The sequence below is a fragment of the Nipponia nippon genome, unplaced genomic scaffold, assembly GCF_047370975.1.
Source record: "Nipponia nippon isolate SJK-2023a ecotype South Korea unplaced genomic scaffold, ASM4737097v1 scaffold_11, whole genome shotgun sequence".
Taxonomy (NCBI): Eukaryota; Metazoa; Chordata; class Aves; order Pelecaniformes; family Threskiornithidae; genus Nipponia; species Nipponia nippon.
Genome location: NW_028262302.1, coordinates 19985459 through 20010433, shown reverse-complemented (window position 1 = coordinate 20010433; position 24975 = coordinate 19985459). Strand labels below are relative to the sequence as shown.

Below are 24975 nucleotides of genomic sequence, written 5' to 3'. Positions count from 1 at the left end.
GGTGTCTCTGCCGGCGGGGGGAGGCCAGGCTGGTCTCATCACTTCACACTGCCCATCACTGTTCGTCAGGGCTCTGATGCGCCTAATGATGAATTCCCAGGCCTTTGAGAAGGGATTATGTCTTCCAGAGACTAGAACAAAATATAATAAACTTAAAATAGCTGCTTCCTTATGGAATATGCCAACAAGCCCTACTGAAAACCCAGTAGAGTGTAAATTTGCATAAATTTGCATACATCTCCATAATTTCAGCCTCACCCATCAGACCTGCTCTCGTAATGAAGCACTGCCTGACATTGGAGGCAGCTGAGGGTATTTGACACACATCAGGCCACAAACACCACCGCTAACGAGGCCCCTCAGTGCCGCCACTGCCCCGACCCTTGTTAGAGACAGGCCAGAGCGACTGTCCCCAGCCATCGGGTTCCTGCCTGCTTCCCTCCCCAGGGACCCCTGACACTGGCACTGAACCTCTTTCCCCTTGTACTGCAAGAAGCAGCGCGCTCTCGCCGTGGGGAATAACATGATAAATCCCCAGGTAGGTCCAAGAGGGTCCTATAACCATCAGCCTGGGCACAAGGGAAAGGAGCGAGCTCGGACAGCTCAGCAGAGGGAAAGGGGAGGGAAATGTTTGCTCAGGACGGAGCCCTGTGCCAGTGCCCAGGGGACAGGAGCAAGGGCCCAGAGAGGAGGAACGGGGACCCCGTGCAGAGATCCCCCGGCACCAAGCACGCTGCTGGAAAGCAAAACAATTTGCTTTTAAACTCAACTAAAGGGTCCAAGCTCTGGAGCCTCTAGGACACATTTTGAAATTAATTTAAGCACCGGATTTCCATCGTGCATCCAGGGATGCACCCTTCAACCTGCTGCGTGCCCCGGGCAAATCCAGCACAGTGCTAGCTAAAGAGCGGGGTGCTGAGTTAGACCCTGACTTCCCCAGGTGTCACCTGAGACCCAAATCTCAATGTTGAACTGTCTAAAAAGGACTGATACCTACAAAATATAGTTTAAAACCCAGAAGTAACACCAGGGAGGCCGTGCCTGCATGGCTGAGCCCTTACGGCGAAGGTTTGCTGTGTTTCCTTCACCGCGTGGACACTTTTATTCAGGATCTGCTTGCTTGTGGTTTAGATCTCACCAGGAGCAACGCGAGGGGCTGCGAGGGCTGGAGAGGCAGTGGTGTCCCCAGGGAGGTGGTGGCTGCCCCAGCATGGGGCCACGCTGTCAGGTCTCCGTCTCGCTTGCATCGTACAGAGGGTTGAGGTAGAAGACCTGATGGTCTTTGGGAGCCACCTCCTGCGGCATCTCCTCTCCAGTGTCAATGCTTGGTGGCTCCTGCAGCAGCGAGGGAGGGAAAAGCAACTGATGAAGAAGGGAAGAAAAGCCCGTGGCAAAACCCACCCAGCGCTGAGTCCCTGTGGCAGCCAAGGAGCTGGTGACCTGCGGGAAGGTGGGACCATCCCTCAGACCCCTCCTGGCCTGGGGAGAGGAGGAGCCCTGCCAGGTGCATTGCAGCTTGCGTTGCACCCCCACTGGCACTCGAGGGGGCCCTGGCTGGGGCCCTGCCACCTCCTGCCCGCAGCCCCGAGCAGCCCCGAGCAGCCCCGCGTCCCTGGGCAGTGGCGACTCACCACGTCGAACATGGGGTTGTCAAAGCCTCTGTCGCTGGCTGGCGCAGGGGACACCGGGTCCTCTGCTCTGTCCCAAGGCCGGGGGAGGCGCAGGGCAGGCAGCCTGGGGAGAGACCTGGGCATCACCCACCCCCATCCCGCCCGTCCCAGCAGCTCCCCCAGCAGAAGCACTGCCTCTTCAAGAGATGGACGGGAAAACACAGGGCAAAGTTTCAGGCTGTCTTTAAAATGCCATGTTTGTACCCTTTCCCAGGGAAAAGCTGCCCTATCCAGCACGTTAAGCCTGGAAGTCTAGGACCTGCATCCTGGAGGGAAGAGTTTGTCAGAGGCAGACAGCCCCAGCACAGGTTTCAATTCAGAGCCACCGCTCTCCCCCCGTGGCCTAAAATGAATTGCCACAGAGCTGACACCTGTTCCCACTGCAATCTCAACAAGTACTAATTACTTTTATCATTACTTTTAACATGTTACCATTTTATCATCTTAATCACCATCACCACTTTTATTGTTTTCTTCATTACTGCTATCCTAAGGGTCCCAGTGCGGGTGGGCTCGGCAGTGGGTCCGCACACGTCGCCGCAGGTCCTGAGAGCCCACTGATACTGAAACGCTGTGACCGCCCTGGCATGGGCTCTACACAGGCAATCAGAGGAGCTGCGTTATCTGCAGGGAGGCTGCACCAGGCCCTTTTTGCTGGAAACCAGCTGAAGTCACTGGTTTGCTGGTGGTCAGGATGGCTCTGCTGCATGGAGGCAGACTCTGTAGGCTCTCAGAGCCACCTGCTTAATTTGCAGCATCCCTGCTGGTGTCAGATGCCTCCACGATGCTTGGCAGCACTGCCCAAAAGGGGACCTGCCCTGGAGCCACCCAAGGATACACAGCAGGAGAGGGTCGGCTGGGGACATGGCCTGGGCTTGGGTTCAGCTCGGTCTCCTGTAGCTACACGAACTTCCCTCCCGCTGCTGACGGAGCCACTTTCAAAGGCCTGTCTGGCGTCCAAAGAAGTGTCAGTGGAAGATAAATCGTCAAGTAGCAATTATGGGACTGGGAGTTTTATTTAGAAATTAAATGAAGGTGCGGGTTTATTGCTAGGAAATGTCATGTCAGCACGTGCCGAGTGGCAGGGCAAGCATCCCTGGCCACGGCCGCTGCTGCATGGTGAGAAAACCCCAGCGGAGGAACAAGGAGGGAAGGAACAACCTGACTTGTGAGCCTGCAACACAGCCGGCATGCCCTGGCAGACGCCAGTGCACCTTGCACACCCAAATTAAAGCAATTCCCACACCCTGGTTATAAAAAGCGTAGGGTCCATCCTGTTTGCCCATGGTCAAGTAGGTGAGATGAGCCATAGCGGCTCAGCGGACAGCCCCACACACAAAGACGTCTGCCAACAAACCCTGCAAAGCCCTCCTCGGGGGAGGCAGGGCCCTGTGTGAAGGCAGGTGCACAAGCGAGGAGCAAAGGTGGGTGCACCAAACGCCTGCTGTGGGTGCTGCTGGGATGCCCTATTCACTGCTGGAGCCTGTCTCCAAGCTGTGAGGGGAAAAGGTGATGGAGAAGGGTATTTCTGACCAGCTCCCAGCTGTGGTGAGGTCAGGTGCCCTGCACCCCACCGTCCCTCCCCTGGGACCTGCACACCACGCTCCAAGCAGCATGAGCAACTAATGCCCCAGGAGCTGCATTTGCTTCTGGATGCTGTCACTCCCTGTCATGGCTACAAAGCTGCGGGACAAGCGCTTTGAATTATTTTGATGCATTTCTATTTAGCAGCTGGCAGTTTCAGTCCTCCATCCCCCAGCAGGACCACAAACTAACAGTTACAAGGAACAGGAGATGTCCCCAGGCATCACAACCAGGCTGTGCAGAGCTGCAATCAAGCCACAGCAGCCCCATTCCTGCCAGAGCACACCGTGCCATGTGGCACCAAGAAGCAAGTCCTTCCAGCCAAGTACCAGTCCAAGAGCCCAGAAGTGCCTTTCAGCCACCTCACCTCCAATAAACTGTGAGGAACAATGAGGGCAATGGTTTTAAACTAAAAGAGGGTAGATTTAGGTTAGATATTAGTATGAGGGTGGTGAGACACTGTAACAGGTTGCCCAGAGAAGCTGTGGATGCCCCGTCATTGGAAGTGCTCAAGGTTAGGCTGGATGGGGCTTTGAGCAACCTGATCTAGTCGAAAATGTCCCTGCCCACGGCAGGGAGGGTTGGAATAGATGATCTTCAAAGGTGCCTTCCAACCCAAACCATTCTGTGATGCTATGAACTAGTGACACTGGGTATAGCAGACTGTCCAGCCATGCCTGCCACCATGGGAGCTCTGGGCAGCCCTGCATGCCCCTGTGCCACCAGGCTGGCTGGAAGGACAGCCTTGGGATGATAGCTGTGCCCACGCAGGAGAAGCTTGGCAACATGCTGCCAGCAGAAGCCTCATCCGTACCTTAGCTTTCCCTTTCTGTAGAGAAAGAGGATCCCTCCAAGCAACAGGAGACAGAAGAGTAGCCCCAAGACTGTCCCCGTTGTGATTCTGCTCAACGTGTGGCTCCACCCTTGCCTGCTGAAAGTGCTGCCGGTGGCCACCTCCATTTTGCCACTTGAAATGCCAAGTGTTTCACCTGGGAAAGGGCAGGAAGAAATAGGGGTGAGGACTGGACAGGGCAACACGTCCCCACACCCACACACCACACCCACAGGGCAGAGGGAGCCTGCAGCTGGGTCTGGCACTGCTCACCTGGTTCATCACCTTTCCCCAGGGACAGGGAGTGGGATACACAGCTGGGTGGACTCAGCTGGGACAAGCTCATGCAGGTCTGCTACCCATACAACAAACACCAGGTCCCCTGGCTGTGACCTGCATGCTCAGCAGCATCTGCCATCTTACATGGCTGCCTCCACACACAATGTTCTGGCTGGAAGCCACCTCTGCAGAGAGGGACCTGGGGGTCCTGGTGGGCACCAAGCTGACCATAGCCAGACATGGCATGGAAGGACAACGGTATGCTGGGCTGCATGAGGAGGAGCGTTGCCAGCAGGTGAAGGGAGGTAACCCTTCCCATCTGCTCTGCCTTGGTGAGACACAGCTGAAGGACTGAGCCAGGCTCTTCTCAGCGGTGCCCGGTGACAGGGCAAGAGGCAATGGGCACAAATCGAAATATGGTAAATTCCACTTCAACATAAGAAAAAACTGTTTTACTGCAAAGGTGGTCAAACATGGGGACAGATTGCCCAGAGAGGTTGTGGAGTCTCCATCCTTGGAGAGATGCAAAACCCAACTGGACATGGCCCTGGGCAACCTGCTGTCGGGGCGGGGGGGGAGAGAGATGGTCCCCAGATGTCCCTGCCAAGCCCAGTAATTCTGATCTTGCACTTCTGCTCTGCCCACACCACTGTCCTATTATGATTAAAATGATAAAACTTCTGGGTAAGCAAAGTTCACTACTGAAATCATTAGAAACGCAGAACGTGTGTGTTAGAGGGGCTTAGAGGTGCGCTGGACCAGACTGACGAGGACAAGGACCTTCGGAGTGTTCAACTCAGGGAGTGTCAACCAAGCTGCCACTTGATTCCCGTGTGATTCCCTGGTGAAAGAGCAGGGACGTGGGGCTGCCACGTGGGCTGCTGGTGTATGACAAGAAGCTCTGGACAGCGGCGTTACCATGCTGTGCTATGTCCTCCATGATGTCTGCAGACATCTGCTCCGCAGCGGTGCCGGTCTGTGCTCCTGCCTCATCATCGATCAGCACGATTTGGATGAGGGGAGTGGAGCTTCGGGGTATGACTCCCAGGAAGGTCTGTGCTTTGTACACCTTGGATATGGCCATCCGCACACCAGCATACTTGGGCTTTTCAAAACACAAGACAACACATAAAGCCCATGAGAGTGGTAGGCAGAAATTAGTCACCTCTACAGACAGCCATGATGGATGTACCAGCAAGGCCCACCTATAAATCTTCATGTGAGTCCCATCACAGAACTGCCTTCCCTGTTACCACAGTGCCATTGGGTTTCCCAAATGAGAGGTTCCTATCTCCCCTCCCTTCGAAGCTGTGACCAGCACCCAGCACCCAGCATCTCCCTGCGGAGGTGAGAGCTCCAAGAAAGCAATTTCATGTAGCACACCCATTAAACACTGTATTAAGACGTGTGCAGCTGTAAGGAGGGCAGGCAGCAGGCTTTCAGCTCGGGATCAATAGAGAAATAGTCTGATATCGATCCTCCCAGTGTAACTCGGAGCACGCCTTCCCCCCCCGAGCAGCTCCCAGCCAGGAGGAGGGATGTCATGCTATGTCTGACAAGCAGCAGTGTGGAGTGATGCCTTGTAAAGCACGCATGTGAGTGCTGACCAGTACCACTTACCCATCCAGTGCTTGCCTACTGGGGAATAAAAAGCAGCCCAACATTGGGAATGATCTCCCAGAGCCCACAGGATGTGCTGTAGCAGGTTTGCATGATCCCAACCACATGGGCTGACCTCCCATGTTATCTCGACCTGACCTCCTGTGTTTTCTAGACCAGGGTTTCCAGCAAGCCCCTCTGCATCCTTGCCCATCTGCACGCTGGCAGCTGTTCCTGCCCTGCGCCGAGAGGGACAGTGTGGCTGTGGTGGGGAGCAAGGGAGGCTGCACCAGCCCCCAAGGCAAGTTGGCACATCCAAGAGGCCAAATGTGGGGGGTGAGCCCTGCAGGGTGGTGGGGAGTGAGGCTGAGCCCCCTGCATCCCTGGGACCTCATCTCCCCCCAGCCAGCCCCACCAGCACTGAGTCACAGGCAGATGTGACCAGTGGCTTGCAGTTTCATTAGCCCCTCCCGATCTGGCAGGTTGACATACCTGGCTCAGCAAGGCTTGCACCAGTCTGTCCCGGTACTTCTGCAAGTCAAAATCAGGAGTGAAATCCAGGCTAATGGTGGCTCCTGCAGCCCAAAAACAGACAGACATGACATTGTCACTGAGCCTGGGCAGAGAGCTGCCACAGTGGCACGGGTCTGACTGCCACAAAAGGCACTGGGAACTCTCCAGTATCTCCTTGCAACCGGTCTGGCTGGGCTCAGGAGAGGCAGCTCCACAGCCCTGCCTGAGCATTGCTGCCCCAAGAAACTTCTCCCTCCCTCGCTGGTCTTTTTATCAGCTGGGCTTGGTGAGGGGCTTTTAGTTTCTACCATATTCTGGAGAGAAGCTTTCCCTGGAAAGCTTTCTTCTGTGTGTATCCTGGGAAGCTTTGCATGTAACTGCGTTTCGGGGCTGCAAGGCTGCGATTCAGCAACGCTACCCTGGCTCTGAAGGGAAGGGGGAGAGGAAAGGACACCTGCGCTCCCCGTACCGCCGCACTGCAGTCATTGGGTCAAATATTTTCCCTGGGAAAAAAAAACAAGCAAGCATTTGTTGAAATATGAAATTCTCCTAAAGGCTTTAAGAGGCTCTGCTTTTAGAAACTTGTCAGAGAAACATATGGTGCTGTTTTAATGAATTTGGTATGGTATACCAAATATCTAGATACAACTCTGCATGAAAAATTCCCTTAAACAACCCTCCAGGTAGATTAGTGGAGAAGCTCCCATTGCCGAGGGAACGCTGTCAATCTGTATGTTTTTATTTTAAGTGAAATGAAACAAACTTGCTGCTGGAAAGCTGACATTATGGTGAAAAAGGTGCATTTCCTCTGAGTGTTTTCCGCTGCATAAACTCAGCGGAGCCCTATTAGCTTGATGAGCTGTGACATCCTAACAGGATAAACCAGAGGCAGGGACAAAGGGCTGCAATTCAGAACAGGCTCCCAAAAGCCAGGCTGATGCTTCATAGAATCACAGAATGGTTTGGGTTGGAAGGGACCTTAAAGATCATCTGGTTCCAACCCCCCTGCCATGGGCAGAGACACCTTCCACTAGACCAGGTTGCTCAAAGCCCCATCCAACCTGGCCTTGAACGCTTCCAGCGATGGGGCATCCATAACTTCTCTGGGCAACCTGTTCCAGTGCCTCACCACCCTCACAGTAAAGAGTTTCTTCCTAATATCTAATCTAAATTCACCCTTTTTCAGTATAAAACCATTACACCTCATCCTATCACTACAATCCCTGATAAAGAGTCCCTCCCCATCTTTTCTGTAGGCCCCCTTTAAGTACTGGAAGGCCGCAATAAGGTCTCCCTGGAGCCTTCTCTTCTCCAGGCTGAACAACCCCAGCTCTTTCAGCCTTTCCTCATAGCAGAGGTGCTCCATCCCTCTGATCATTTTTGTGGCCCTCCTCTGGACCTACTCCAACATGTCCCTGTCCTTCCCGTGCTGAGGACTCCAGAGCTGGATGCAGGGCTCCAGGTGGGGTCTCCCCAGAGCGGAGCAGAGGGGCAGAATCACCTCCCTCGCCCTGCTGGCCACGCTTCTTGTGATGCCGCCCAGGATACAGCTGGCTTTCTGGGCTGTGAGAGCACATTGCCAGCTCATGTCCAGTTTTTCATCCACCAGTACCCCCCCTCCTTCTCTGTAGGGCTGCTCTTAATCCATTCATCACTCAGCCTGTGTCCATGTTTGGGATTGCCCTGACCCAGGTCCAGAGAGATGCCCTGGGAGGGTGGCACATGGGGATGCGGATGGGACCTGTGGGAGCAGTGCTACCGCAAAACTTCAGCCCACGAGCGCCCGGACCCCAGACCAGCAGCATCCCTCACACCCGGCTTTCCCTCGCAGAGCCAGGGGAAGGGGGCTGGGGCAGCCGGCACAGCGTGGAGGAGGAACAGGGCTGTGACCCCCACTCACCGCAGACCCCGCAGCAGTGGCCGAGGGGCTGCAAAGGGCTCCGGCACGCCGGTGCTGGGCACTGCCTCCCCGACGCCCTGAGCAGGGCCGTGCAGATGCGGTGGCCATCCTAAAGGAGAGCAGGGCAGCATCAGTCCCTTGGCCCCCCCTCGCCCCCAAATTGCAATGGCACCCCCCTAAATTGCAATGGGAGGACTCACCGGGGCATTCCCGCAGGCACAGCCGGACTTGTCAGGACAGCCGGTGCCTGTCACCTGCAGAGTGCCATTGCCATGAAACTGCAGCGGGGCGGAGGGACCCCGCAGGTACCCAGCCCAGGCCTCGGGGCTGCTGAGCTCCTGCATGGGGAAGAGCAGCAAAAGCAGGTGAGCATCCCCAGCCAGGTCCCAGTGCTGTCCCCAGCCACCTGGCCATGCCGCCTAGGCACCCGGTGCCACGTCTGATGGCCAGCTTGCGGCAGCCCCATTGCAGGCAGTGAGTGCAGCAGGAAAATCCTGTCACTACACCCATTTGGGCTCTTCCATGGGGCCAACAGAAAAACCCTTTCTAATTTAAAACCAAAAAAAGGGCAACAAATAAATCACAAGATGGCTCGGCTTTTTTTTTTTTTTTTTCCTTGTTTTCCCTCTTTCTGCTGGCCCAGAGAACTCAATTTATCAGCTTTGAATTTCTGGGAGGACAGGGCTGGATCTGAGGTGTTTTCCTTCAATCCGGGAAGCATTTCAGTGGGCTCAGCATTAGCAAGGGCTGAGCTGGACTGACCAGCACTGTCCTACCGAGCCAATGGTAAGTCCCTCAACCGCTGCCTTCCATGGGAGGCTTCTCCATGCCCTGGCATAGCAGAAGGATTTCTCAGGCCCTGGGGTGAAAATAGCCCACACAGAGCAAGGAGCAGGCTGGCTTCAGAGGGACAAAGTAGCTTATAAGGTCAGTTTTTAGGAAATAGGCTATAATCACAAAAAAAAAAAAAAAGCACCTTTTCTTTCCATCTCCTCACTCAGCAGCCACCTCCACCCCAGGGCATGGCCAGCTGCAGTCCCTGGGGAGGTGGATTTGGTGGGGGGATGATGTGCCATGGGGTGGTCCCCAGGCATCAGTAGGCCGAGCATCACTCCAAGCATCCAGGACTGCCCACCTCTGCATCCCTGGGGCTACGTGTGCCCTAGGTGAGCTCCACGGGGTCCTGCCTTGTCCAGACTTACCTGCACCCACTTGGACACTGACTGAGGTTATTACTCAAAAACAGGTTACCTAATGCCTGGCCCCAAAATGGCAGATCCCAGGCAGTATAGCGGTAGAAATAATAAATAACTTATGAAATGTCTGCTGCATCTCCCACTCCAGGAAGGAGACTGTGTTTACTGCTGCAGCGCCTGTGATCTTTCACTCCTCTGACCGGAAAGGGACGGGGTGCATCGTGCACCTGATTCCTGGGCTGAAGCACAGCAGGCTGCCAGCGTTTCTATAATTATCCCTCCAATCAATTGAAGAGCGGTACCAAAGCAAAGCTGGGAGATGATCGCCGGGCCACGGGCCACATTAAGGTCGCGGATGGGAGGGAGGTGCCCCCAGAGGGTCCCTGAGCAGCGCGGTTGCAGACACGTGCCTGGGAAGGGGGCAGCCCCTGGGTGCCGGAGAAGATGCCATTTGCTGGCAGTTTGACCCGTGCACATTGGCCTTTTTTTATTTTTAATGTCAGTAGTGAGATGGCCTGTGCTCCCATGCCACAGGGAGGGAGGCGAGAACAAACTGGTAGAGAAAAAAATCATCGAGACCATCCGCAGCAGCAGCAGCAGCCCATGAAGCTGCAGCACTGTGGGAGTGCCCCATCTCCCCGTGCAGCACCGCTCCTCCATCCACGGCTGGTTCTTCCTCTCCTGACCTACTTTGGGGCCGTGGCGAGGAGGCATCGAGCCAGTTTCTCATCATCCCCACATTACCTGGCCCATGAGAGAGATGCTGCGAAGATGAATCACTTGCTGCGATGAGTCGACGTTTACCCGGAAGGAGGTTTCGGGCTGGAAGATAACGTCGTCGTAGCGGCACGGGACACGTTCCTCATCCACAGAAAAGATGCGCCCGCCCGGCTCGAGCTCCCCGCCAGGGGATACGGTCTGCCACAGCGTGGGGTCGAACCACGCGTAGTGCTCAGCATCAGCGAACCTCACTGTTGCACCTGGGAAAGAAACAGGAAAGGTTGAACATGACCCAGACTCAAATCCACAGCCCTGACAGATGCATCTGGGTTGGTAAAACCAGGGAGTGCTTGGCCCGAAGCGGAGGAGCTCACCCTGCAGGCAGGGAGCAAAGGGCCAGCCCTGGCATCACTTTCCCGGGCAGCCACCACAGGCACCTCCTGGAGCCCGGCAGAGGCTCGGGAAAGCTTTCCAGCACTCAGGGCTGGGGTCTTGGCAGCTCAGCCCAGACCCCACTTCTGGCTTCCTACCTCTGACCCCAGATCCAACAGAACATTTTTCCCCCATGTCTTTAAAGCTCACCCTTATGGTTAGGGAGGAAAACAGCTGCGAAGCCTAAATGCTGAATAACAACTAAACAGGAAAAAAATGGGTATGATAATTCATGTCCCAGTTTCCAAGCAGCCTGGCACGCCTGCAGAAACATGACTGGTCCTGGTCCCCGCAGTGGGTAACCCCAAAAACCAGCGCATTACTTAACCATTAACCATTACCCTGCTGGTCACAGGTAGTATCGTCACACAGTGCCCTGCTTCCTTCTCACCCTTCCCCAACAGCTGAACCTTTACCGATTCAGCTATCGTACGAGCATTTATTGACTGAATTATTTGCATTCATTTTAAAATCATGCTTTAAAAATATCCATTTGTGAAAGTTGCCCCAGAAACGCCTGTTGATTTCAGGGGAGCAGCACACGGTCAGAAGGAAAAGCCCAGTGCAAGGCGGAGGCCGCTGCCAGAGCATCCCTGATGGGGGACAAACAGCACCAATGTGGAAAAATGATTGGGGTGAAGGTTTCTGGAGTGGCTCTGGACAGCCTGATGCTGCAGTCCCTCCTCTGGGCAGACTTGTTTTGGCTTTTTTCCTCTTTTTTCTCTTTTTTTGCCAGTCAGACCGCAGGCACAGGTGCTCTGCTTGGACTCTTCCTTTTCTGCAGCCGAACTAAAAAGTTACTTGCCACTGAAAGCATTAGGTAGCTCTTAAATACCCAAAATACATCTCCCTAGCAAACAGCTTTCAGCCTAATAACAGGCACCGATGAAACAAACCTGCTGCCTCAGTCACGGCAAACCTGGGCTGGAGGCAAAGAGGGAAGGGAAGGATGCGCTCACACCGAAATGCCTGTGCGCGTTGGGCCAAAGGCCAGCTCGCTGCGATGGCTACGGTTCAGCTTGCCAGTGTGTAATTCCTAACCAGTTTTCTTTAGAAATACCATGGCAAAGAAAATGAGGGCTTTGATGTGGCTACATGCTTAATAGGCAGGGTAAAATACAAACAATCTTTGCCTCTCTGCTACAACTTCAAAGGTTTCCCTGCTATAATTACTTTTTTAGAAGACAGGTGATCTAGCAGGAAAAAAAGAACTGATGCGAGGGAGGTCATCAAAGAAAAGGTAGGTATTAAAAGAGGAGTGATTCACTTCACTCTGAGGTGGGACAGCAAAGACCTTTGTAGAAGCGTTGGGGCTGAATTTGCATGATTAATCAGGGGCTGACGGGGTGACTGGTCTGGGCACAAAATACCTGAGTCACAGCCTGGATCCCAGCTGCCATCGAAAGCTGCGAATCCCGCACCAGATGCCAGCACGAGTTCTCCGTTCAGGGGCAGGTACTAGATGAAGGGATTCAGAGTATTACTGTGCGGTCCCGCTGCCAGCCACCCAGGCTTGTAATCAAATAACAGTGCTAATTATTAGGCTGCCTATTACACTTGCTGTCTCCAAGGCACTTTACAGTCATTAGGAGTTACCCTCGCCATGCCCTGCGTTAATGGGAAAGTATCAGCTCCTGGTTTTACAGATGGGGATGCTGCGATGGGGAGAGGCAGTCTGACATTATCTTCCAGTAACACAGGAAAGCATGAAGTGTTCATGGGAGCAAGAACAAGGAAAAAGCAAAATAAGCTCTTTTGACAGCTCCTTCCTCCTCTTGCACACCCACTCCCACCAGCTCAGGAATGGCTTTATGCATTGGTATGCCATGAAAAACCCAACCTTACTCTGCAAGTGCCCAGAGGTCCCCTTGCTTAATGGGTTCCCACCTCCGTGGAATGCACTTGCTCCACAAAAAATAACTCAGGGGCCCAAGCAATGCTTGGTGAGGTGTGAGCTAGTGGATTCACGCTCAGCACAAGATAAGGAAAGCATGCAGCAGCATTTGGCATAGCTTGCCATAGCTAGAGCCTCTTCTTTTTGGGTAGGACATCAACAGCAGGTAGTTGGGGTCACCATACTTGCCTGGCTTCAGCCCCACCAGGCTTCTGCTCCGGGGCATGAGGACAAACCTCAACAGGCGCAGCTCTGCCATGGGGGCCCTTTCAGCAAGCAGCTGTGGCCTCCTGGGCCACCAGTCGGCACTGCTGACTCCAGGGCAGGCCTTGGCAAACAACTGAGTCAGAAGACTCATTCACAGCACATGGGTTATTCAGTCCAGCTCATCTTATTTTCCATTTAGAAATTGCCACAGAGAAAGTCAGGGTTTCCCCCAATATTTTCATGTGTCAAGGAGTGATGTTCAAGGCTCTATTCTCCTCTAACTCGGTCTATCCAGGGTTTTAGCATCACTCCCCAGACAGCAGCTGGAAACCCTCCAGGACTGTGTTATGCCGATGCGCTGGGTCCTGTGCTCAGGCAGAAGCACATTAGATGGGATTTTAAGGTTTCATCTACTTAATTGGTCTTTAAATATGCATGCAGGTTAAAGAAAGCAAGACTTATGAATGACTGCTACGGGCAGCTGCGATAGCTCTCTGTCCTTGGGGCAGTCTTGCCTGAGGATGCTCTGTCCCACACAGGGACCACCCTGGGTGGGGGGATGGACATGGCAAAAAGCTCCTCACCCCCAAGCTGTAGGCAGCTGTTTAGATTTTCAGTGCCTTGGGGGTGTGGTGGTTTGAAGGCCATAGCCCAGGTCCCCCTCTTGGTTCAGGAACCGTGAGAAGCCAGGGTGGAGAGCAGAGGACAGCTGCCACTGAGAAGAGCTCCGCAGTGCCCCTGTGCACCACCTGCTTCAGACCCAGCAATGTCGTACACTGGGCTGGAGAAGAGGGGATGACGAGGGGAATAGCTGAGGTCTGGGCAACGTCTGCCCCAAGGGTATGGAGTCTCCCCTCCGGCCAGGAAGAAGTCTTTGCCTATGGATGCTGCTCCATGAGACCATAGTATGTGTAGTGCCTAATTGGAAACCATGCCATCACAGAATCATAGAAACATAGAATCATTTAGGTTGGAAAAGACTTTTTAAGATCACCAAGTCCAACCGTTAACCTATCATGTTTCCTGAATTTCTATTACTCTTGAGTAAAGCCAATTTTCCCAATACTGAAGCACTGAAAGAGGCTGAAAGGTCTGCCAGGATAAGAATGGCAACGTGCCCTTTAGCTGCAGATATAAAAGCCATGTCTGATGATGTTTCGAGGCTCAGGACTTGGTATGCTTTGAGCTGGGCAACGTCTATGCTACCAGCTTCTTTCACATGGCGCGTCACTTCAGAAATGCCCTGGCTTGTTTTCCTGTGAGCACACGTAAGAACAGGCAGGTGCTGCCAGTGCTGCTGGCTAAAAGTCCCTTCTTCCGAACCCTCTGGGCCGTCTCAGGCTGGAGCCCCTCACCGCTGCCTCTCGCCCAGTTTGCAGGTTGCCACCCTGCAGCCTGCTGTGCGTGACAGGGCCGAGCAGGGAGGGTGGCCAGCTGTCTGCTGGGGTCCAGCTGAGCTGCTCAGGCTGGGGTTTTGGATGGGATGCAGTTGATTGCTTCACCAACACAGGGTACCAGCTCTCCACAGCAGTTACCTGTGGGCACTCGGGCCCAGAGCTGCAGGGATCTTTGGGCGGAGGAAGAAAAATCAGACAGCAGCTGCTGGTGACAGGGATGGGTGACCCAGGAGGGCCATGACTAGCTGGCCTCTGTTCGGTTTCCCAGGCTGCAGAGTGTTGTGCCTGGATCAAGACCAGCGGCTTGGGAAGTCCCTGCTCTGATCCCTGCCTGCCTGACAGCTCTTTCCCCTATAGAGATACCAAATACTTTGACTATGGCTGTGGGTCACAGCTTCCCAAATGCCCTGCGGTGCCCATGCAGGACACAATGAGCTTTCCTGTCCAAGGGGTTGTTCGTTCAGATCTTCACAAATTAACTAGGAGGAGAAAAAAGCCACAGAGACAATAGTTGGACAAATATGTGCCTACATTTGTAAGCTGCATCACTCACGCTGCTCCAGGGAGCAATGCAAGAGCACTTTGTGCATGCATTATGCACAAAGCAAAGCAAGGAAAACCTGGTAAGGATTCACACGGCATGGCTGAGTTCAGTGTGAGGAGAGCAGGGATGAGGTGGGCTTGGCGGGTTGGAGGTGCACACACGTGTGCACACACAGATGCACAAATGCTGATCCAATGACCAACCAAGGTCACATCCTCCTGTGCCTGGGAGGGCCCAGGTGAGCAGGGTCTGGATGGGGTGTGGCACTGACGCAGGGTCAGCAGCACAGAGCACCAATCCTGCCCGTGGGGAGAGGTGGAAGAAAATGCCTCACGCTAAACCTGCCCCACTCCTGCAGCATCCATGCAGGGCTCTGGAGACGCTGGGCTCTCTGGCGAACACACAGCTACTCCAGCTACCGCTGGAGATCCCCCTCCACCGCCAAGGCCAAAACCCCAGGCTGGCTGGACTTCCCAAGCCCAGAGGAAGCTGTCCATGTGCGTGAGTGTGGCAGGGAAATGAGAGTCCCACAGCACACACAGTGTCCCAGCCACTGACCTCTTCACCCTCTGAGCCTGCTCAAATGCTGTTAGCACCAGCCCTGGAACTAAAATACAAGGCAACGCAATGCGAGCCAGGGGGATGGAGTCACCTCATCTCCACAAACATGAAGTACAATAAGAGCCCTGTACTTCTGCTTCACAGCAGGAGTTTCTGAGGCTGGGCCCCGCAGCTACAGCTCCTTGCCCACCAAGGCAGACGTGTTGCCCATCCACCACCAGCCCTCCCTGAGATGCACACCCCCGGGCAGCATTTCCGAAGTGGCTCCACCATCCAGTGGATCTTAGTTTGTAAATAATTTGCCCTTTCTTTTTTCCTAACATAAATTAAGCATCTCAGCTTGCTGCAGAGGATAACTGGAGACTCCGGTTGGGCAGCGGCTTTCTGCATTTGGGTGTTTAGTATAGAAATTGCATATAGGCTGGGCCACTTTCCAAGTACATTTTGAACTGAGCAATGACATGTACCAAAGGACCAGAGCCAGAAAGCTGGCGGTTTCATCTGCTTTCCCTTGCTCCTGCCAACCTGTACTCCAGGGCCATTAATACAGCAAGCTTAGAGTCCCATTAGCCATTTCCCATCCCCGATACTGGTAAATGACTTATCTCCTCGGTCATCATTATCAAGTGTAATGACAACTGAAACACAGTCATCATGTTTCTCATCACAGTCAGCAAAAAAAAAGAGGAAAGACCCCATGTGGCTCTCAACCCACAGTTACCATGTTTGCAACCCCAGCATTGCACCACTGAGAAGAAATCTGGCTGCCCCAATGCGCAAGTGAAAATGAAAATAAGCTCCAAAATGTAAAAGAAAAAAATGAGCCTGAGCACGTGGTTTTTGAAGTGGGTGGCTTTGAACTGGCCTCTGGCACATCCTGGCTCTGCTCAATTCATGAGCACTGGGCTGAGACAACTGACAGCAGCGGTGTGACTGGCATGTCACCATCACCAGCGCAAGAAAAAATGCGGCTCTAACACTTCAAACCCGGGTGAGCGAGGCTCGTGATTGCAGCTGGCTGTTCCGCCAGCCTTGTTCTAATTCACAGCATCAATGTGTTTGTAATCCTTGCTCGGGTGAGACAATGCCCCCATCCCCATCACACAAAGCCAAGACTGCCCGGGCGCGCTGGGCTCCGCAGCACTGCGCCCACGGGTGCACCAGCGAGAGGCTTGGTAGCCATCGGGGCTGCGCACGGCTCCCGGGTACATCCCCTTGCCTGGCACCCATCCCGGGGCAGCTCCTGGGCTGGTGCTGCTGGCACCCCATCGAAACACGTGGCTGGGGTAGGATGCAAGGGGGTTGTCTCTCTGCCACGGAGAGGATGTGTGCCGTAACCCACAAGAGACATTAACACTCAAGGATTTCAGCATCATCTCTCCCAGTCCTGCTTCGCTGGGGCAGCAGCAGCCCACACATGGCAGCAGGCGGGCAGGGCAGCAGGCGGGCAGCCCCTGGGGGGATAATGGTGGTTTTCCCAATGCCCATTGGGGCTGGGGCGGGGGGCTGAGCACAACTGGGTGCGCGGGTGCTTAGGTGGGATCCAGCTGCTGGCTGAAGGCCCCAGAAAGGCATGGGGCCAGATTCATCCACAGGTGAATCCCTTTGACAGCTCTGGAGCATTGCCAGGGGCTCGCTCACTGCAGGGTTTCTTGGGTTCATTAGTGGAGGTTCATTGCTCATTTTCCTGCCCAGGTGAACCTCCCACCTGCACCCTTGGGCCGGTGTCCTTCCCACCAGCCACACACGCCTCCCCATGCCCCCAGCCTGCCACTGGATCCGGCCTGCCCCCACCATGGCCCCCGATCCCACACTGGCTATTCCAGATCCCCCACGAGAGGAGCCAGCGTGGCAGGATGACCCACGGCCACCCCAGCAGCTCTGGGTGAGCCAAGGAGGGCAACCTGCTGATGGACTTGGACCTTGCTGCCCAAAGAGCTCCCTGCCCGGGCACATCCTTCCCGTAAGGAGCAGGGCTTTAGCATCCCAAGGGAAACAGGCAAGAAATGCTTTTTTTCCCCCCCAGGAAACTCACACTCAGGCAGGCTGGTGCAGTGCAGAGCAGGGCACAGGAGCTATTGCTCCTCTCTGTGGGACCCATCGTGGCGGGCAGAAGATGCCCCCCAGCCCTCCTCTGCTCCCAGCAATAACTAGCCCCTCTGCTTTCGCCCCCCGGAGCAGGCAGGGGCACGGGCAAAGGAGCAGCACGCCTGCCGAACGTCATCATTTCAGCATCATCCCCTGAAAGCTAATGAGGTGCTTGGCTGCTCTCCCCTGCCTGCGTCCCTGCCTCCCCCTCCTGCAAGGCAGGGTCCTTCGGCAGCAGTGCGTTGCGCTCTCATTAATGCAGGAGCCGGTTCCCCTGCCGTGTCTGCTCGTCACATTTTACGTTGCATTTCGGGGCGTGGGCTCCCCGCATCGCCTGCCCAAGCTGGCCTTGCCACTGCATCCCCTGGCACAGGGGTAGCCCAGCACATCAGGTTCCCGAAACATCACGCTCCTGCCCGTCCCCACAAAGGAGCTGCAGCTCCTGGCTGTCCTGCGCAGGTGCTGCCCGGCACACCCCCTGCCAAACCATCCCACAGACCCCAATAAAAGCCATCAGGGGATAAAAAAGGCAACAGGCCCAAAAAAGCCATTAACTTGACTGCAGCCCCCCAGCACACACCTCCAGACACGGAGCCAAACAGGTCCCAGCAGGGTACGAAAATCAGGTGTCCTGGGGGGGGACAAGGGGACGTTGGGAGCCCCTTGGGGAGCACATTAAGGTAAACCAGCCCAAGATACTTGAGTTCCAGACGCAGAAAGCAGACAGAGGCTTAAAGCCATTTACCAAATCTCCTTCAGGTTAGTTCAGCTCATTTTCCTGAACTTCCCTCTGCAGACAAGGTCAGGGGAACTGGAAAGCGACTTGAGGTGCAGGCACGGGAGCCGTCCCCGACATCGAGGGACAGCAGCTGGTGCACAGAGCGGCCACCCAGCCAGATCTGCCCCAGCATCTGCTCCAGCCCGGGACGCCGGCAAGCTGCTCTGCTCATCACAGGCTTTAATAACTCCTCCTGCTGGACACTAGCCTCCAAGGAGCAAATAAACGCGGGGAGGTGACTGCAAAAGGCTGTTTTACCACACTCCTTTCCTAGGGCAAACCTTCAGCAGGAACACTGCCGGAGAAAAGCCTGCAGGATTCAGGCTTGTAATGATGTGTTGGCACACACACACACACACAGGCACTCCCATGAAATTTTTACTTTCATCTCAGGAGAAGGAAAAATAATCCCTTTTCTGGGTGTCTCGTTACCCTGCTGTTTGGGAAGCGGGGGGAAGGGAGCACCAGTGCCTGGGACGAGCGCAAACCATGGCAATTCATTAGAGCCAGCGCCCCTGGAGAGCAATTGGCATTTCGAGATCAATCTCTGCCAGGATCCGAGCGGGAGCATCCTGCAGCAAAGCCGAGTACATTCTGCTCTCGCAATTAGGCAGCTAAAAATATAAGGCTGGGTGAGACGTCCCTGGTTAGACCCCAGTGCCCCGCACGCTCCCGACCCTCGCCCAGCCTTTGTGGCCCCTCAGCGGGTGGGCAGGGAGGAGGGGCAGGCAGCTGCTGCCACCGTGGCAGGGATCCGCAATGGGGCAGAGCTGGAAAGGGGACATCGGCAGTGCCGAATAACCCCGGCCAGTGCCCTGACCCTGGCACCATGGGGGCTGCTCTGCGCACGTGGCTAAACCTGACTCCTGCCACCCCAAAAATAGCAAGTGGCATCATCCATCCCTGGCCCATGCCGTGGTGCTGGCCAGCTCGGGCACAAACTGCACCAGGGCTGGTGTTATCAGGGCAAACGCTGGGCTCGCAGCCACAGCCCTGCCGTGGCCTGGCTGCCTTTGGAAGCACGGCCATAGCCAGGGGGTGAGGAGCCCGTCTCCCCCAGCAGGGACACAAGCAAAGCCAAAGCCCACCTTGCCCTGGAACACCCACGTCAGGCACCGCCACCCTGAGCACCTCCATCTTTTTTGTGGATTTACCCCCAGGCGCCTCTGAAAGCCGGCTAAATACTGATCTGCGTCTTTAGGCAGCTAAATACCATAGAAAATCCAGCCTAATCACAACGGTTGTGCTTCAAAGTCACTTATGCTTAAACTGGATTTGGATTCAGTGTGTGACTGAATTAGGGACCCACTCAAAATTTCAGACCAAATAACCTCCGAGCTGGGTGATAAATGGGTTTCCTCCAAGGGGGGAGGTGGGCTGCGTGCCCCAACAACCCTGGCCTCCTCCCAAGAAAGCAGCTCCCAACGCTTGGCTGTGCCCCCATGGGTCGGATGGGGAGGGGAGCTGGAGGGTTACCATACACCATACACAAGTGTTTCCTTTAACATAAACGTCGGGGGGGGGGGGGGGGGGGGGCGCGGACAGTGGCACATGAGGACCCCCAGCACCGCAGGTCTTGCTCCACTCAGTTGGGGAGTCAGGATGGGAGGTCTCATGCTGCCTCTCTGCCAGCGCTGCACCGGCACTGAGCATCCCCCCGGCACCCGCCGCGGTGGGCACCGTCCTCATGAAAGTCAATGAGAGCCCAGCCCCTTCCCTGGCCGTGAATTTCCTCCTGTGCTACTATAGCAAGCAACGCTCTCTTTTTTTTTTGGCCAAAGGCTGTGTAGCATCTCCATGGTGACTCTAAAGCTTAATGTATTCCTGCTGATTTAAGTGATTTAAGATTAATGCTCCGGCGCGGCGCGACCGGCAGCTGAACAGGTGCAGCCCAGCCTCTCTGCAAAAAGCCTCACGACCAATTCATTTTCTAGCCACCCTGTTGCCAAATTTCACGCCATCCCTACAAGTGGCAGACCGGCTCAGGTGCTGGGTTTCATTCCTTTTTCATCCCTAATCTTGGCAGTCCCTGTATCACCTGGTGACAACAGAGCACAGCAGCGCATGAGAGGGAGGTGGCTAAACGGAAATTAAAAAGAAATATTAACCACCACACTAGGAAACTTGCTGGGACAGTTCATTGCAAATCGTTGGGGCGAGGATGCTCAGAAGGAAAGCGTGAGCTGCGGCTCAGGTTATAGCCTGGGATGAGCTCGGTTGCTCACAGACGTGCAACTTGGTGCAGCAGCAGGGCGAGCCCCTGGCTGGAGGGGAAGGGTGCTGGGCTCTCGTAGTCAGTGCTGCCGCCACGACCGATTCCCTCGTGGGCCTCCCAGCCCTCCTCTCCTCCATCACAGCGGTGGGACTACAATACTCACTGTAACCCTGGAGCCTGTGCAGCCGCTCGCCAGCAGTGGGATCCCGGATAAACCCCAGGGCAGCAGAGGGTCCCCAGGGGGTCCTGCAGGGACCACCGGATCCTTTGATGGGGATGAGTTAGGGGCCACTGCGGCACCCTGACCCTGTCACTCAGCCGCGATGGGAAACGTCCACCCGGGCAGCCGGCAGACGGTCGGCAGAGGAGCACGGCCACGGGTGCCATTAGCTGTGCAAAGGTTGTGTTGCACCTCCCTCTCCTTCGGCCAGCCGCAGGGCCGCTCAGCTCGGCTCGGCTCGTTAGCTTCTGTGTGAAAGGCTCATGCCGTAATGAATAACGCTGCTTTGCAATTATGCACTTTGCAGGCCTCTGATGAAAGTACTTTAGGAATATTATACATTCATCTGTAAGTAAAATAAAATCTACTGGAGAGATATTTTGCTCTTTTCTTCTCTGGGTAAATTCCACATCATTTATTACATTATATTTGTACGTATTTCCCCAGTACATTCTTTCCTTCAAAAATTCATATTTAAAATGCCATATAAATAAAGTTACGCCTCCAAATATTTGTAGAGGGATTAAATGTGGCACATGGCGTTATTAAAGCATCAAAACTATTAGTGGCGTAGACAGCCTGAACATATTACACCACATAAATTTCAAGGGCTTGTTCGGCTTTAATGGCCAATAAAAGAGCAAAGCTGCCCTAAAACCGAGAGAGAAAACTCAGCCGTAAGCTCATCCCATCCAGGGGAGAAGGTTTTGCAAACAGGATCCAGCCCATTTCGTGCCATCCCGGCACTGGGATGGGGATTGCTGGTGACCCATCCCATGACAAAGTGTTAGGACAGCGAAGGTTTGCTTTTCCCTTTAATTCCTTCCTCCCTGTTAAATTTGACCCTGCAAACTGTGGTGATCGAGACCCTGCGCTTTCATGGCTGCCTGTCACCCTGCCCCGGGAAGGGCTCCTCTATTTGGGGGACACTGGCTTGCTCAGAAACCCCTCCACGGCGAGACCCCCCCAACCTGATCTCACTCAATGTACGTATTTCAGGGTGTTGTGGCCCTCCTGCCATGGCCAGGCTAATAGTGCCGCAGAAAAATATAAAACCCAATGGCACTTGAAAGGAAGTATCCCAAGCAGCGTTCTGGGATTTCCCAGAATGGTTTGTTTTCCTTTCAAGGTATGCTGAAGTCAGCTCCGCTTAGCCTGCGCCCGGGGCTAGAGCCTGCTCTGTGTCGGCAATACCTCAGCAAACTACTGCCAAGGTCTCAGTCCCATGGAGGGGCTTTTTTCGTTCCTTTGGGGAGGTAAAATTAATTTCTTCCAAATGAAAGTGGGTTTTCGGGTGCTCTCCCCCATATCTCCCAATGAAAAAAGAAATAATCCCAGAAATGGGCTTTCTGGCTGCACGGTGCAGAGGCCCCTGGGCTGCTGTGACTCTCATTCCCTGCCCCAGCCAAGGCATCCTGGGCCAGTCTGGCTGGAGCAGAACGTCAAAGTCCCTGGGGAGGGGGCCAGGGGGATGTGCCACCTGGGGACAGGGGGACGTGCCACCCGGCTGGCAGCGCTCCAGCTCCAGCACCAGCCCTGCTCCTGCCCGCCCTCCCGGCGCTGCCGCACGCTGCCTTACCACGTCCGTCAGCGCGTGGGGAGACCTGACGAAGACTGAGACAACCTGTAAGAAAAGGAAAAATAAAAGCAGGCTTTCCCCCAGCAGGCAAAGGGCTTTTCTGAAGGCCCAATGGCGTTTTGCAAAAAATAAAATAAAAACAACATAAAAATAACATAACAATGGCCAATACCTTGTTCTTCTCAAAATGAACCACATCGCTGGCACAGGGGACTCTGCCTTTATCCCAGTTGGAGGCGGTTTCAAAATTGGTGTCAGGAATCCACTGCTTGTACACGGCGACAGTGGCAGCTGGGAGGAGCAGGGAAACCAGCATCACCCAGTCTGTGGGAGGCACTGGGAGCCCTCTCCGGGATGTGCGACAGGGTGGGTTGGCCTTTTCAGGCCAGATTTGGGGATTTTCCACCCAGGAGCAGCCCCTGCGTGTTCCCAGTTGAGCAGTCACAGCCCTCCTCTGCACAGGGGATTTTTTTGGCTGGGTGATGGCTTTTACCCACCCAGGGAGGAAGAGGAGTGAGGGACAAATACTTGGCAGGCAGAGAGAAGGCAGCAGGCAATGGGCGAGAATAACGTACACCTGGGACCTAAGCATTCATTGCAATGGGTTTTGTTGCCACTCGGACTAATCAGATGTGCAGAAACCCCTCAACCTTGGTGTTTCTAGTAGGTATGGAGCGGGCACGCAGAACTGGCAGGACCGTGAGGACAGGGCGAGAGGAGAAAGGGCATTTGCTATGGGTCACATAGCACAAAATACAGACTGGTTTCATGTGTTTGGGACTGGAGAGGGAGGATTCAACAGTGTCCTGCAGCCTGAGGCACCGGCAGGCTGGGAAAGAGAGGTCTTCCCCATGGGGCTTGCTGGGACAGTGGTGGTCCTGCCCGTGGGTCCCCGCAGTGATGAGCCCGCTGGCCGGGGACGGGCCCTGGCAGAGGTGGGTTTCCACTCTGACCTGCTCTGTTTGCCCGCCTCCTGGCCTGACGTTGCCCAGGCTTGGCTGGGAGACGCACGTCCAGCTGAAGATGAATCTCCAGCAGCCTGAATTAAATGGCTTCAGGCAAGTGAGTTATGAGACCAAAAAGAGGAAAGAAAAAAAAAAAAGAAGAAACCTTTGCTCTCAATATGGATCATCTTTTCTTTAGGGGAAAAACCCACAAAACTACAGAATAGATAGAAAGACAATGGTGGACAGGACCCGGCCATGGAGCGGGCAGGAGGGACCACAGGGGGACCCCCCATCCTGGGATGGGAGGGGGGTCTGAAAGACTTCGGCCGATTGAGGGAGGTGCACTGCAGAAAGCCTGGGCCCTGCTAATCCGAATGGCGGGGAGGGACGTGGCCAGTTGTGCTATATAGGCTCTGCGCAGGCTTTATCAGTGCGCAACGATCGTCTCGGGGTATAATTTGCACTGTCTGACTCTGCCGGGGGCTCTGCTGTGACATTTGCAGTAGGAAGCCCTTAGGCAGAGCAAACACCCCCCTGCCCCATATCCACTTTAAAACCCACTGAGATGGAAAAGGACCGTACAACGATGAGAGCTGGACCCAGTCAGCTGCTTGCAGTGTTACAGGCACAAACACCTTCCTGATTTGGAGTCAAAAAGAGCTTACCAAAGGAACAAGCCCCCAGCTGGTAATTACAAGTTGTTCTGTCCCTGCTATGGTTGACTTGCCTCCCTCCTGCCCCGGGAAGCCGGAGAATAGAGAGGTTAAAGCTCCAGCAGAAAGGCCCAGCTGGCCCCATTGCACACGTTTCACGTTCCTGCAGCTGCAAGGTGTTGCGTCAAGCAAGCTCGGGCCGCACTGCACCGCAGAGATGGCTGCGTGTGCCGACCTGGCGTGGCTATGGCAGCAGTGGGGGCATCTCCTCTGTCCGGGGGCTCTGGGGCGGCGGAGGTTAATCTCCTGTTGCAAAGCTTTTTCCCCCATGCAGCTGCACTGATGCATTCCTGCACCCTCCACAGCCGTGGAAATATCAACGTGCTATTTAATCAGCCTTGTCTCCAGGGAAGCACAGTCCTTGAACATCAAAGCGACATGCATATTCAACAGAGAAAGCGTCCTGCAGTGCAGAGCTGCTGGCTTCAAATAAGAGCAGGAAAACCCAAGCTGCGGAGGTGCAGCGGGCACGATACACTAATCCTAGCCTTGTTCCCCTGCCTTCTCTCTGTCCGGTTGGAAATGCCTTTTCCCATTTGCGTTACAGATACGCCTGAAGTGACAGAGCCTGCAGCTCTGCTCCGAAACAGGATTCTTGTAAGTGCAAATAGGGAAGTCATCCAGCGGTCACCCCTGCTCACCATGGCCGTCGGGCCCTGGGCATACTCACCAAGGAGCTGCAGGACACCGAGGAGGAGGAACAGGCACTTCATTTTGCAGCAGGCTGCCAGCCTTCGCCTCCACGGCCCCTGCCCGGCCGGACCTTGGACCTTCCCCAGGAGCACGTGATGGGCTCAGCCCTGAGGAGGCTGCAGGGAGAAGGGAGGAAACCAGAACAGGAGGCAGGTTTCCCCCAGCACGAACCAGAGCCTTGCTCAGTCCCAGAAGCCAGTTTGCTCTCACAGCTGCTCCTTTCCCAAGCTCCCCACTTCCTTGGCATCCATGGGCAGCCTGGGAGAGCTGCTGAGGAACAAGATGGGGAGGTGAGAGCAGTGGTCCCCCCAGCTTGACTCACTGGACCTCGCCATCCATGCCCCCTCCACCCATCCGGGTCCTGCTAAAGGATGGTGAGCGTGAACGCACCGCGTGCACATCCCACGCGGCTCT

At 54.9% G+C, this 24975-nt stretch overlaps 1 protein-coding gene across 4 annotated transcripts; it reads right to left on the bottom strand.

Annotated features, from left to right (window-relative positions):
- Positions 1-1041: 1041 nt before the first annotated feature.
- AMN (amnion associated transmembrane protein) lies at positions 1042-24677 on the bottom strand. 4 transcript variants are annotated; one of them, XM_087747010.1, is made up of 12 exons: positions 24539-24677; positions 22381-22499; positions 22209-22253; positions 12093-12183; positions 10318-10553; positions 8578-8715; positions 8378-8486; positions 6457-6539; positions 5284-5470; positions 4069-4243; positions 1632-1734; positions 1042-1335 (listed from the first exon to the last, which is right to left on the bottom strand). In XM_087747010.1, the coding sequence occupies exons 1-12, from the start codon at positions 24579-24581 to the stop codon at positions 1225-1227; spliced, it is 1440 nt and encodes a 479-aa protein (XP_087603136.1). In that variant the 5' UTR covers positions 24582-24677; the 3' UTR covers positions 1042-1224. The 4 variants fall into 4 exon arrangements, with proteins under 4 accessions (XP_087603136.1, XP_009465444.1, XP_087603137.1 ...); XM_009467169.2 differs by having other exon boundaries at positions 12096-12183; XM_087747011.1 differs by lacking the exon at positions 1632-1734.
- Between the last annotated feature and the right edge of the window lie 298 nt (positions 24678-24975).

What these genes read in the sequence shown, in the direction of transcription:
- AMN (XM_087747010.1), bottom strand. Translation starts at nt 24,581, where the DNA reads ATGAAGTGCCTGTTCCTCCTCCTCGGTGTCCTGCAGCTCCTTG. An exon ending in TCCAGGCTGTGACTCAGGTA is followed by an intron (nt 10,554 to 12,092) that starts TTTTGTGCCCAG and finishes TTTCTTTCCCAG; the next exon opens with GTGCAACAGTGAGGTTCGCT. An exon ending in GTGCCTGCGGGAATGCCCCG is followed by an intron (nt 8,487 to 8,577) that starts GTGAGTCCTCCC and finishes GCTCTCCTTTAG; the next exon opens with GATGGCCACCGCATCTGCAC.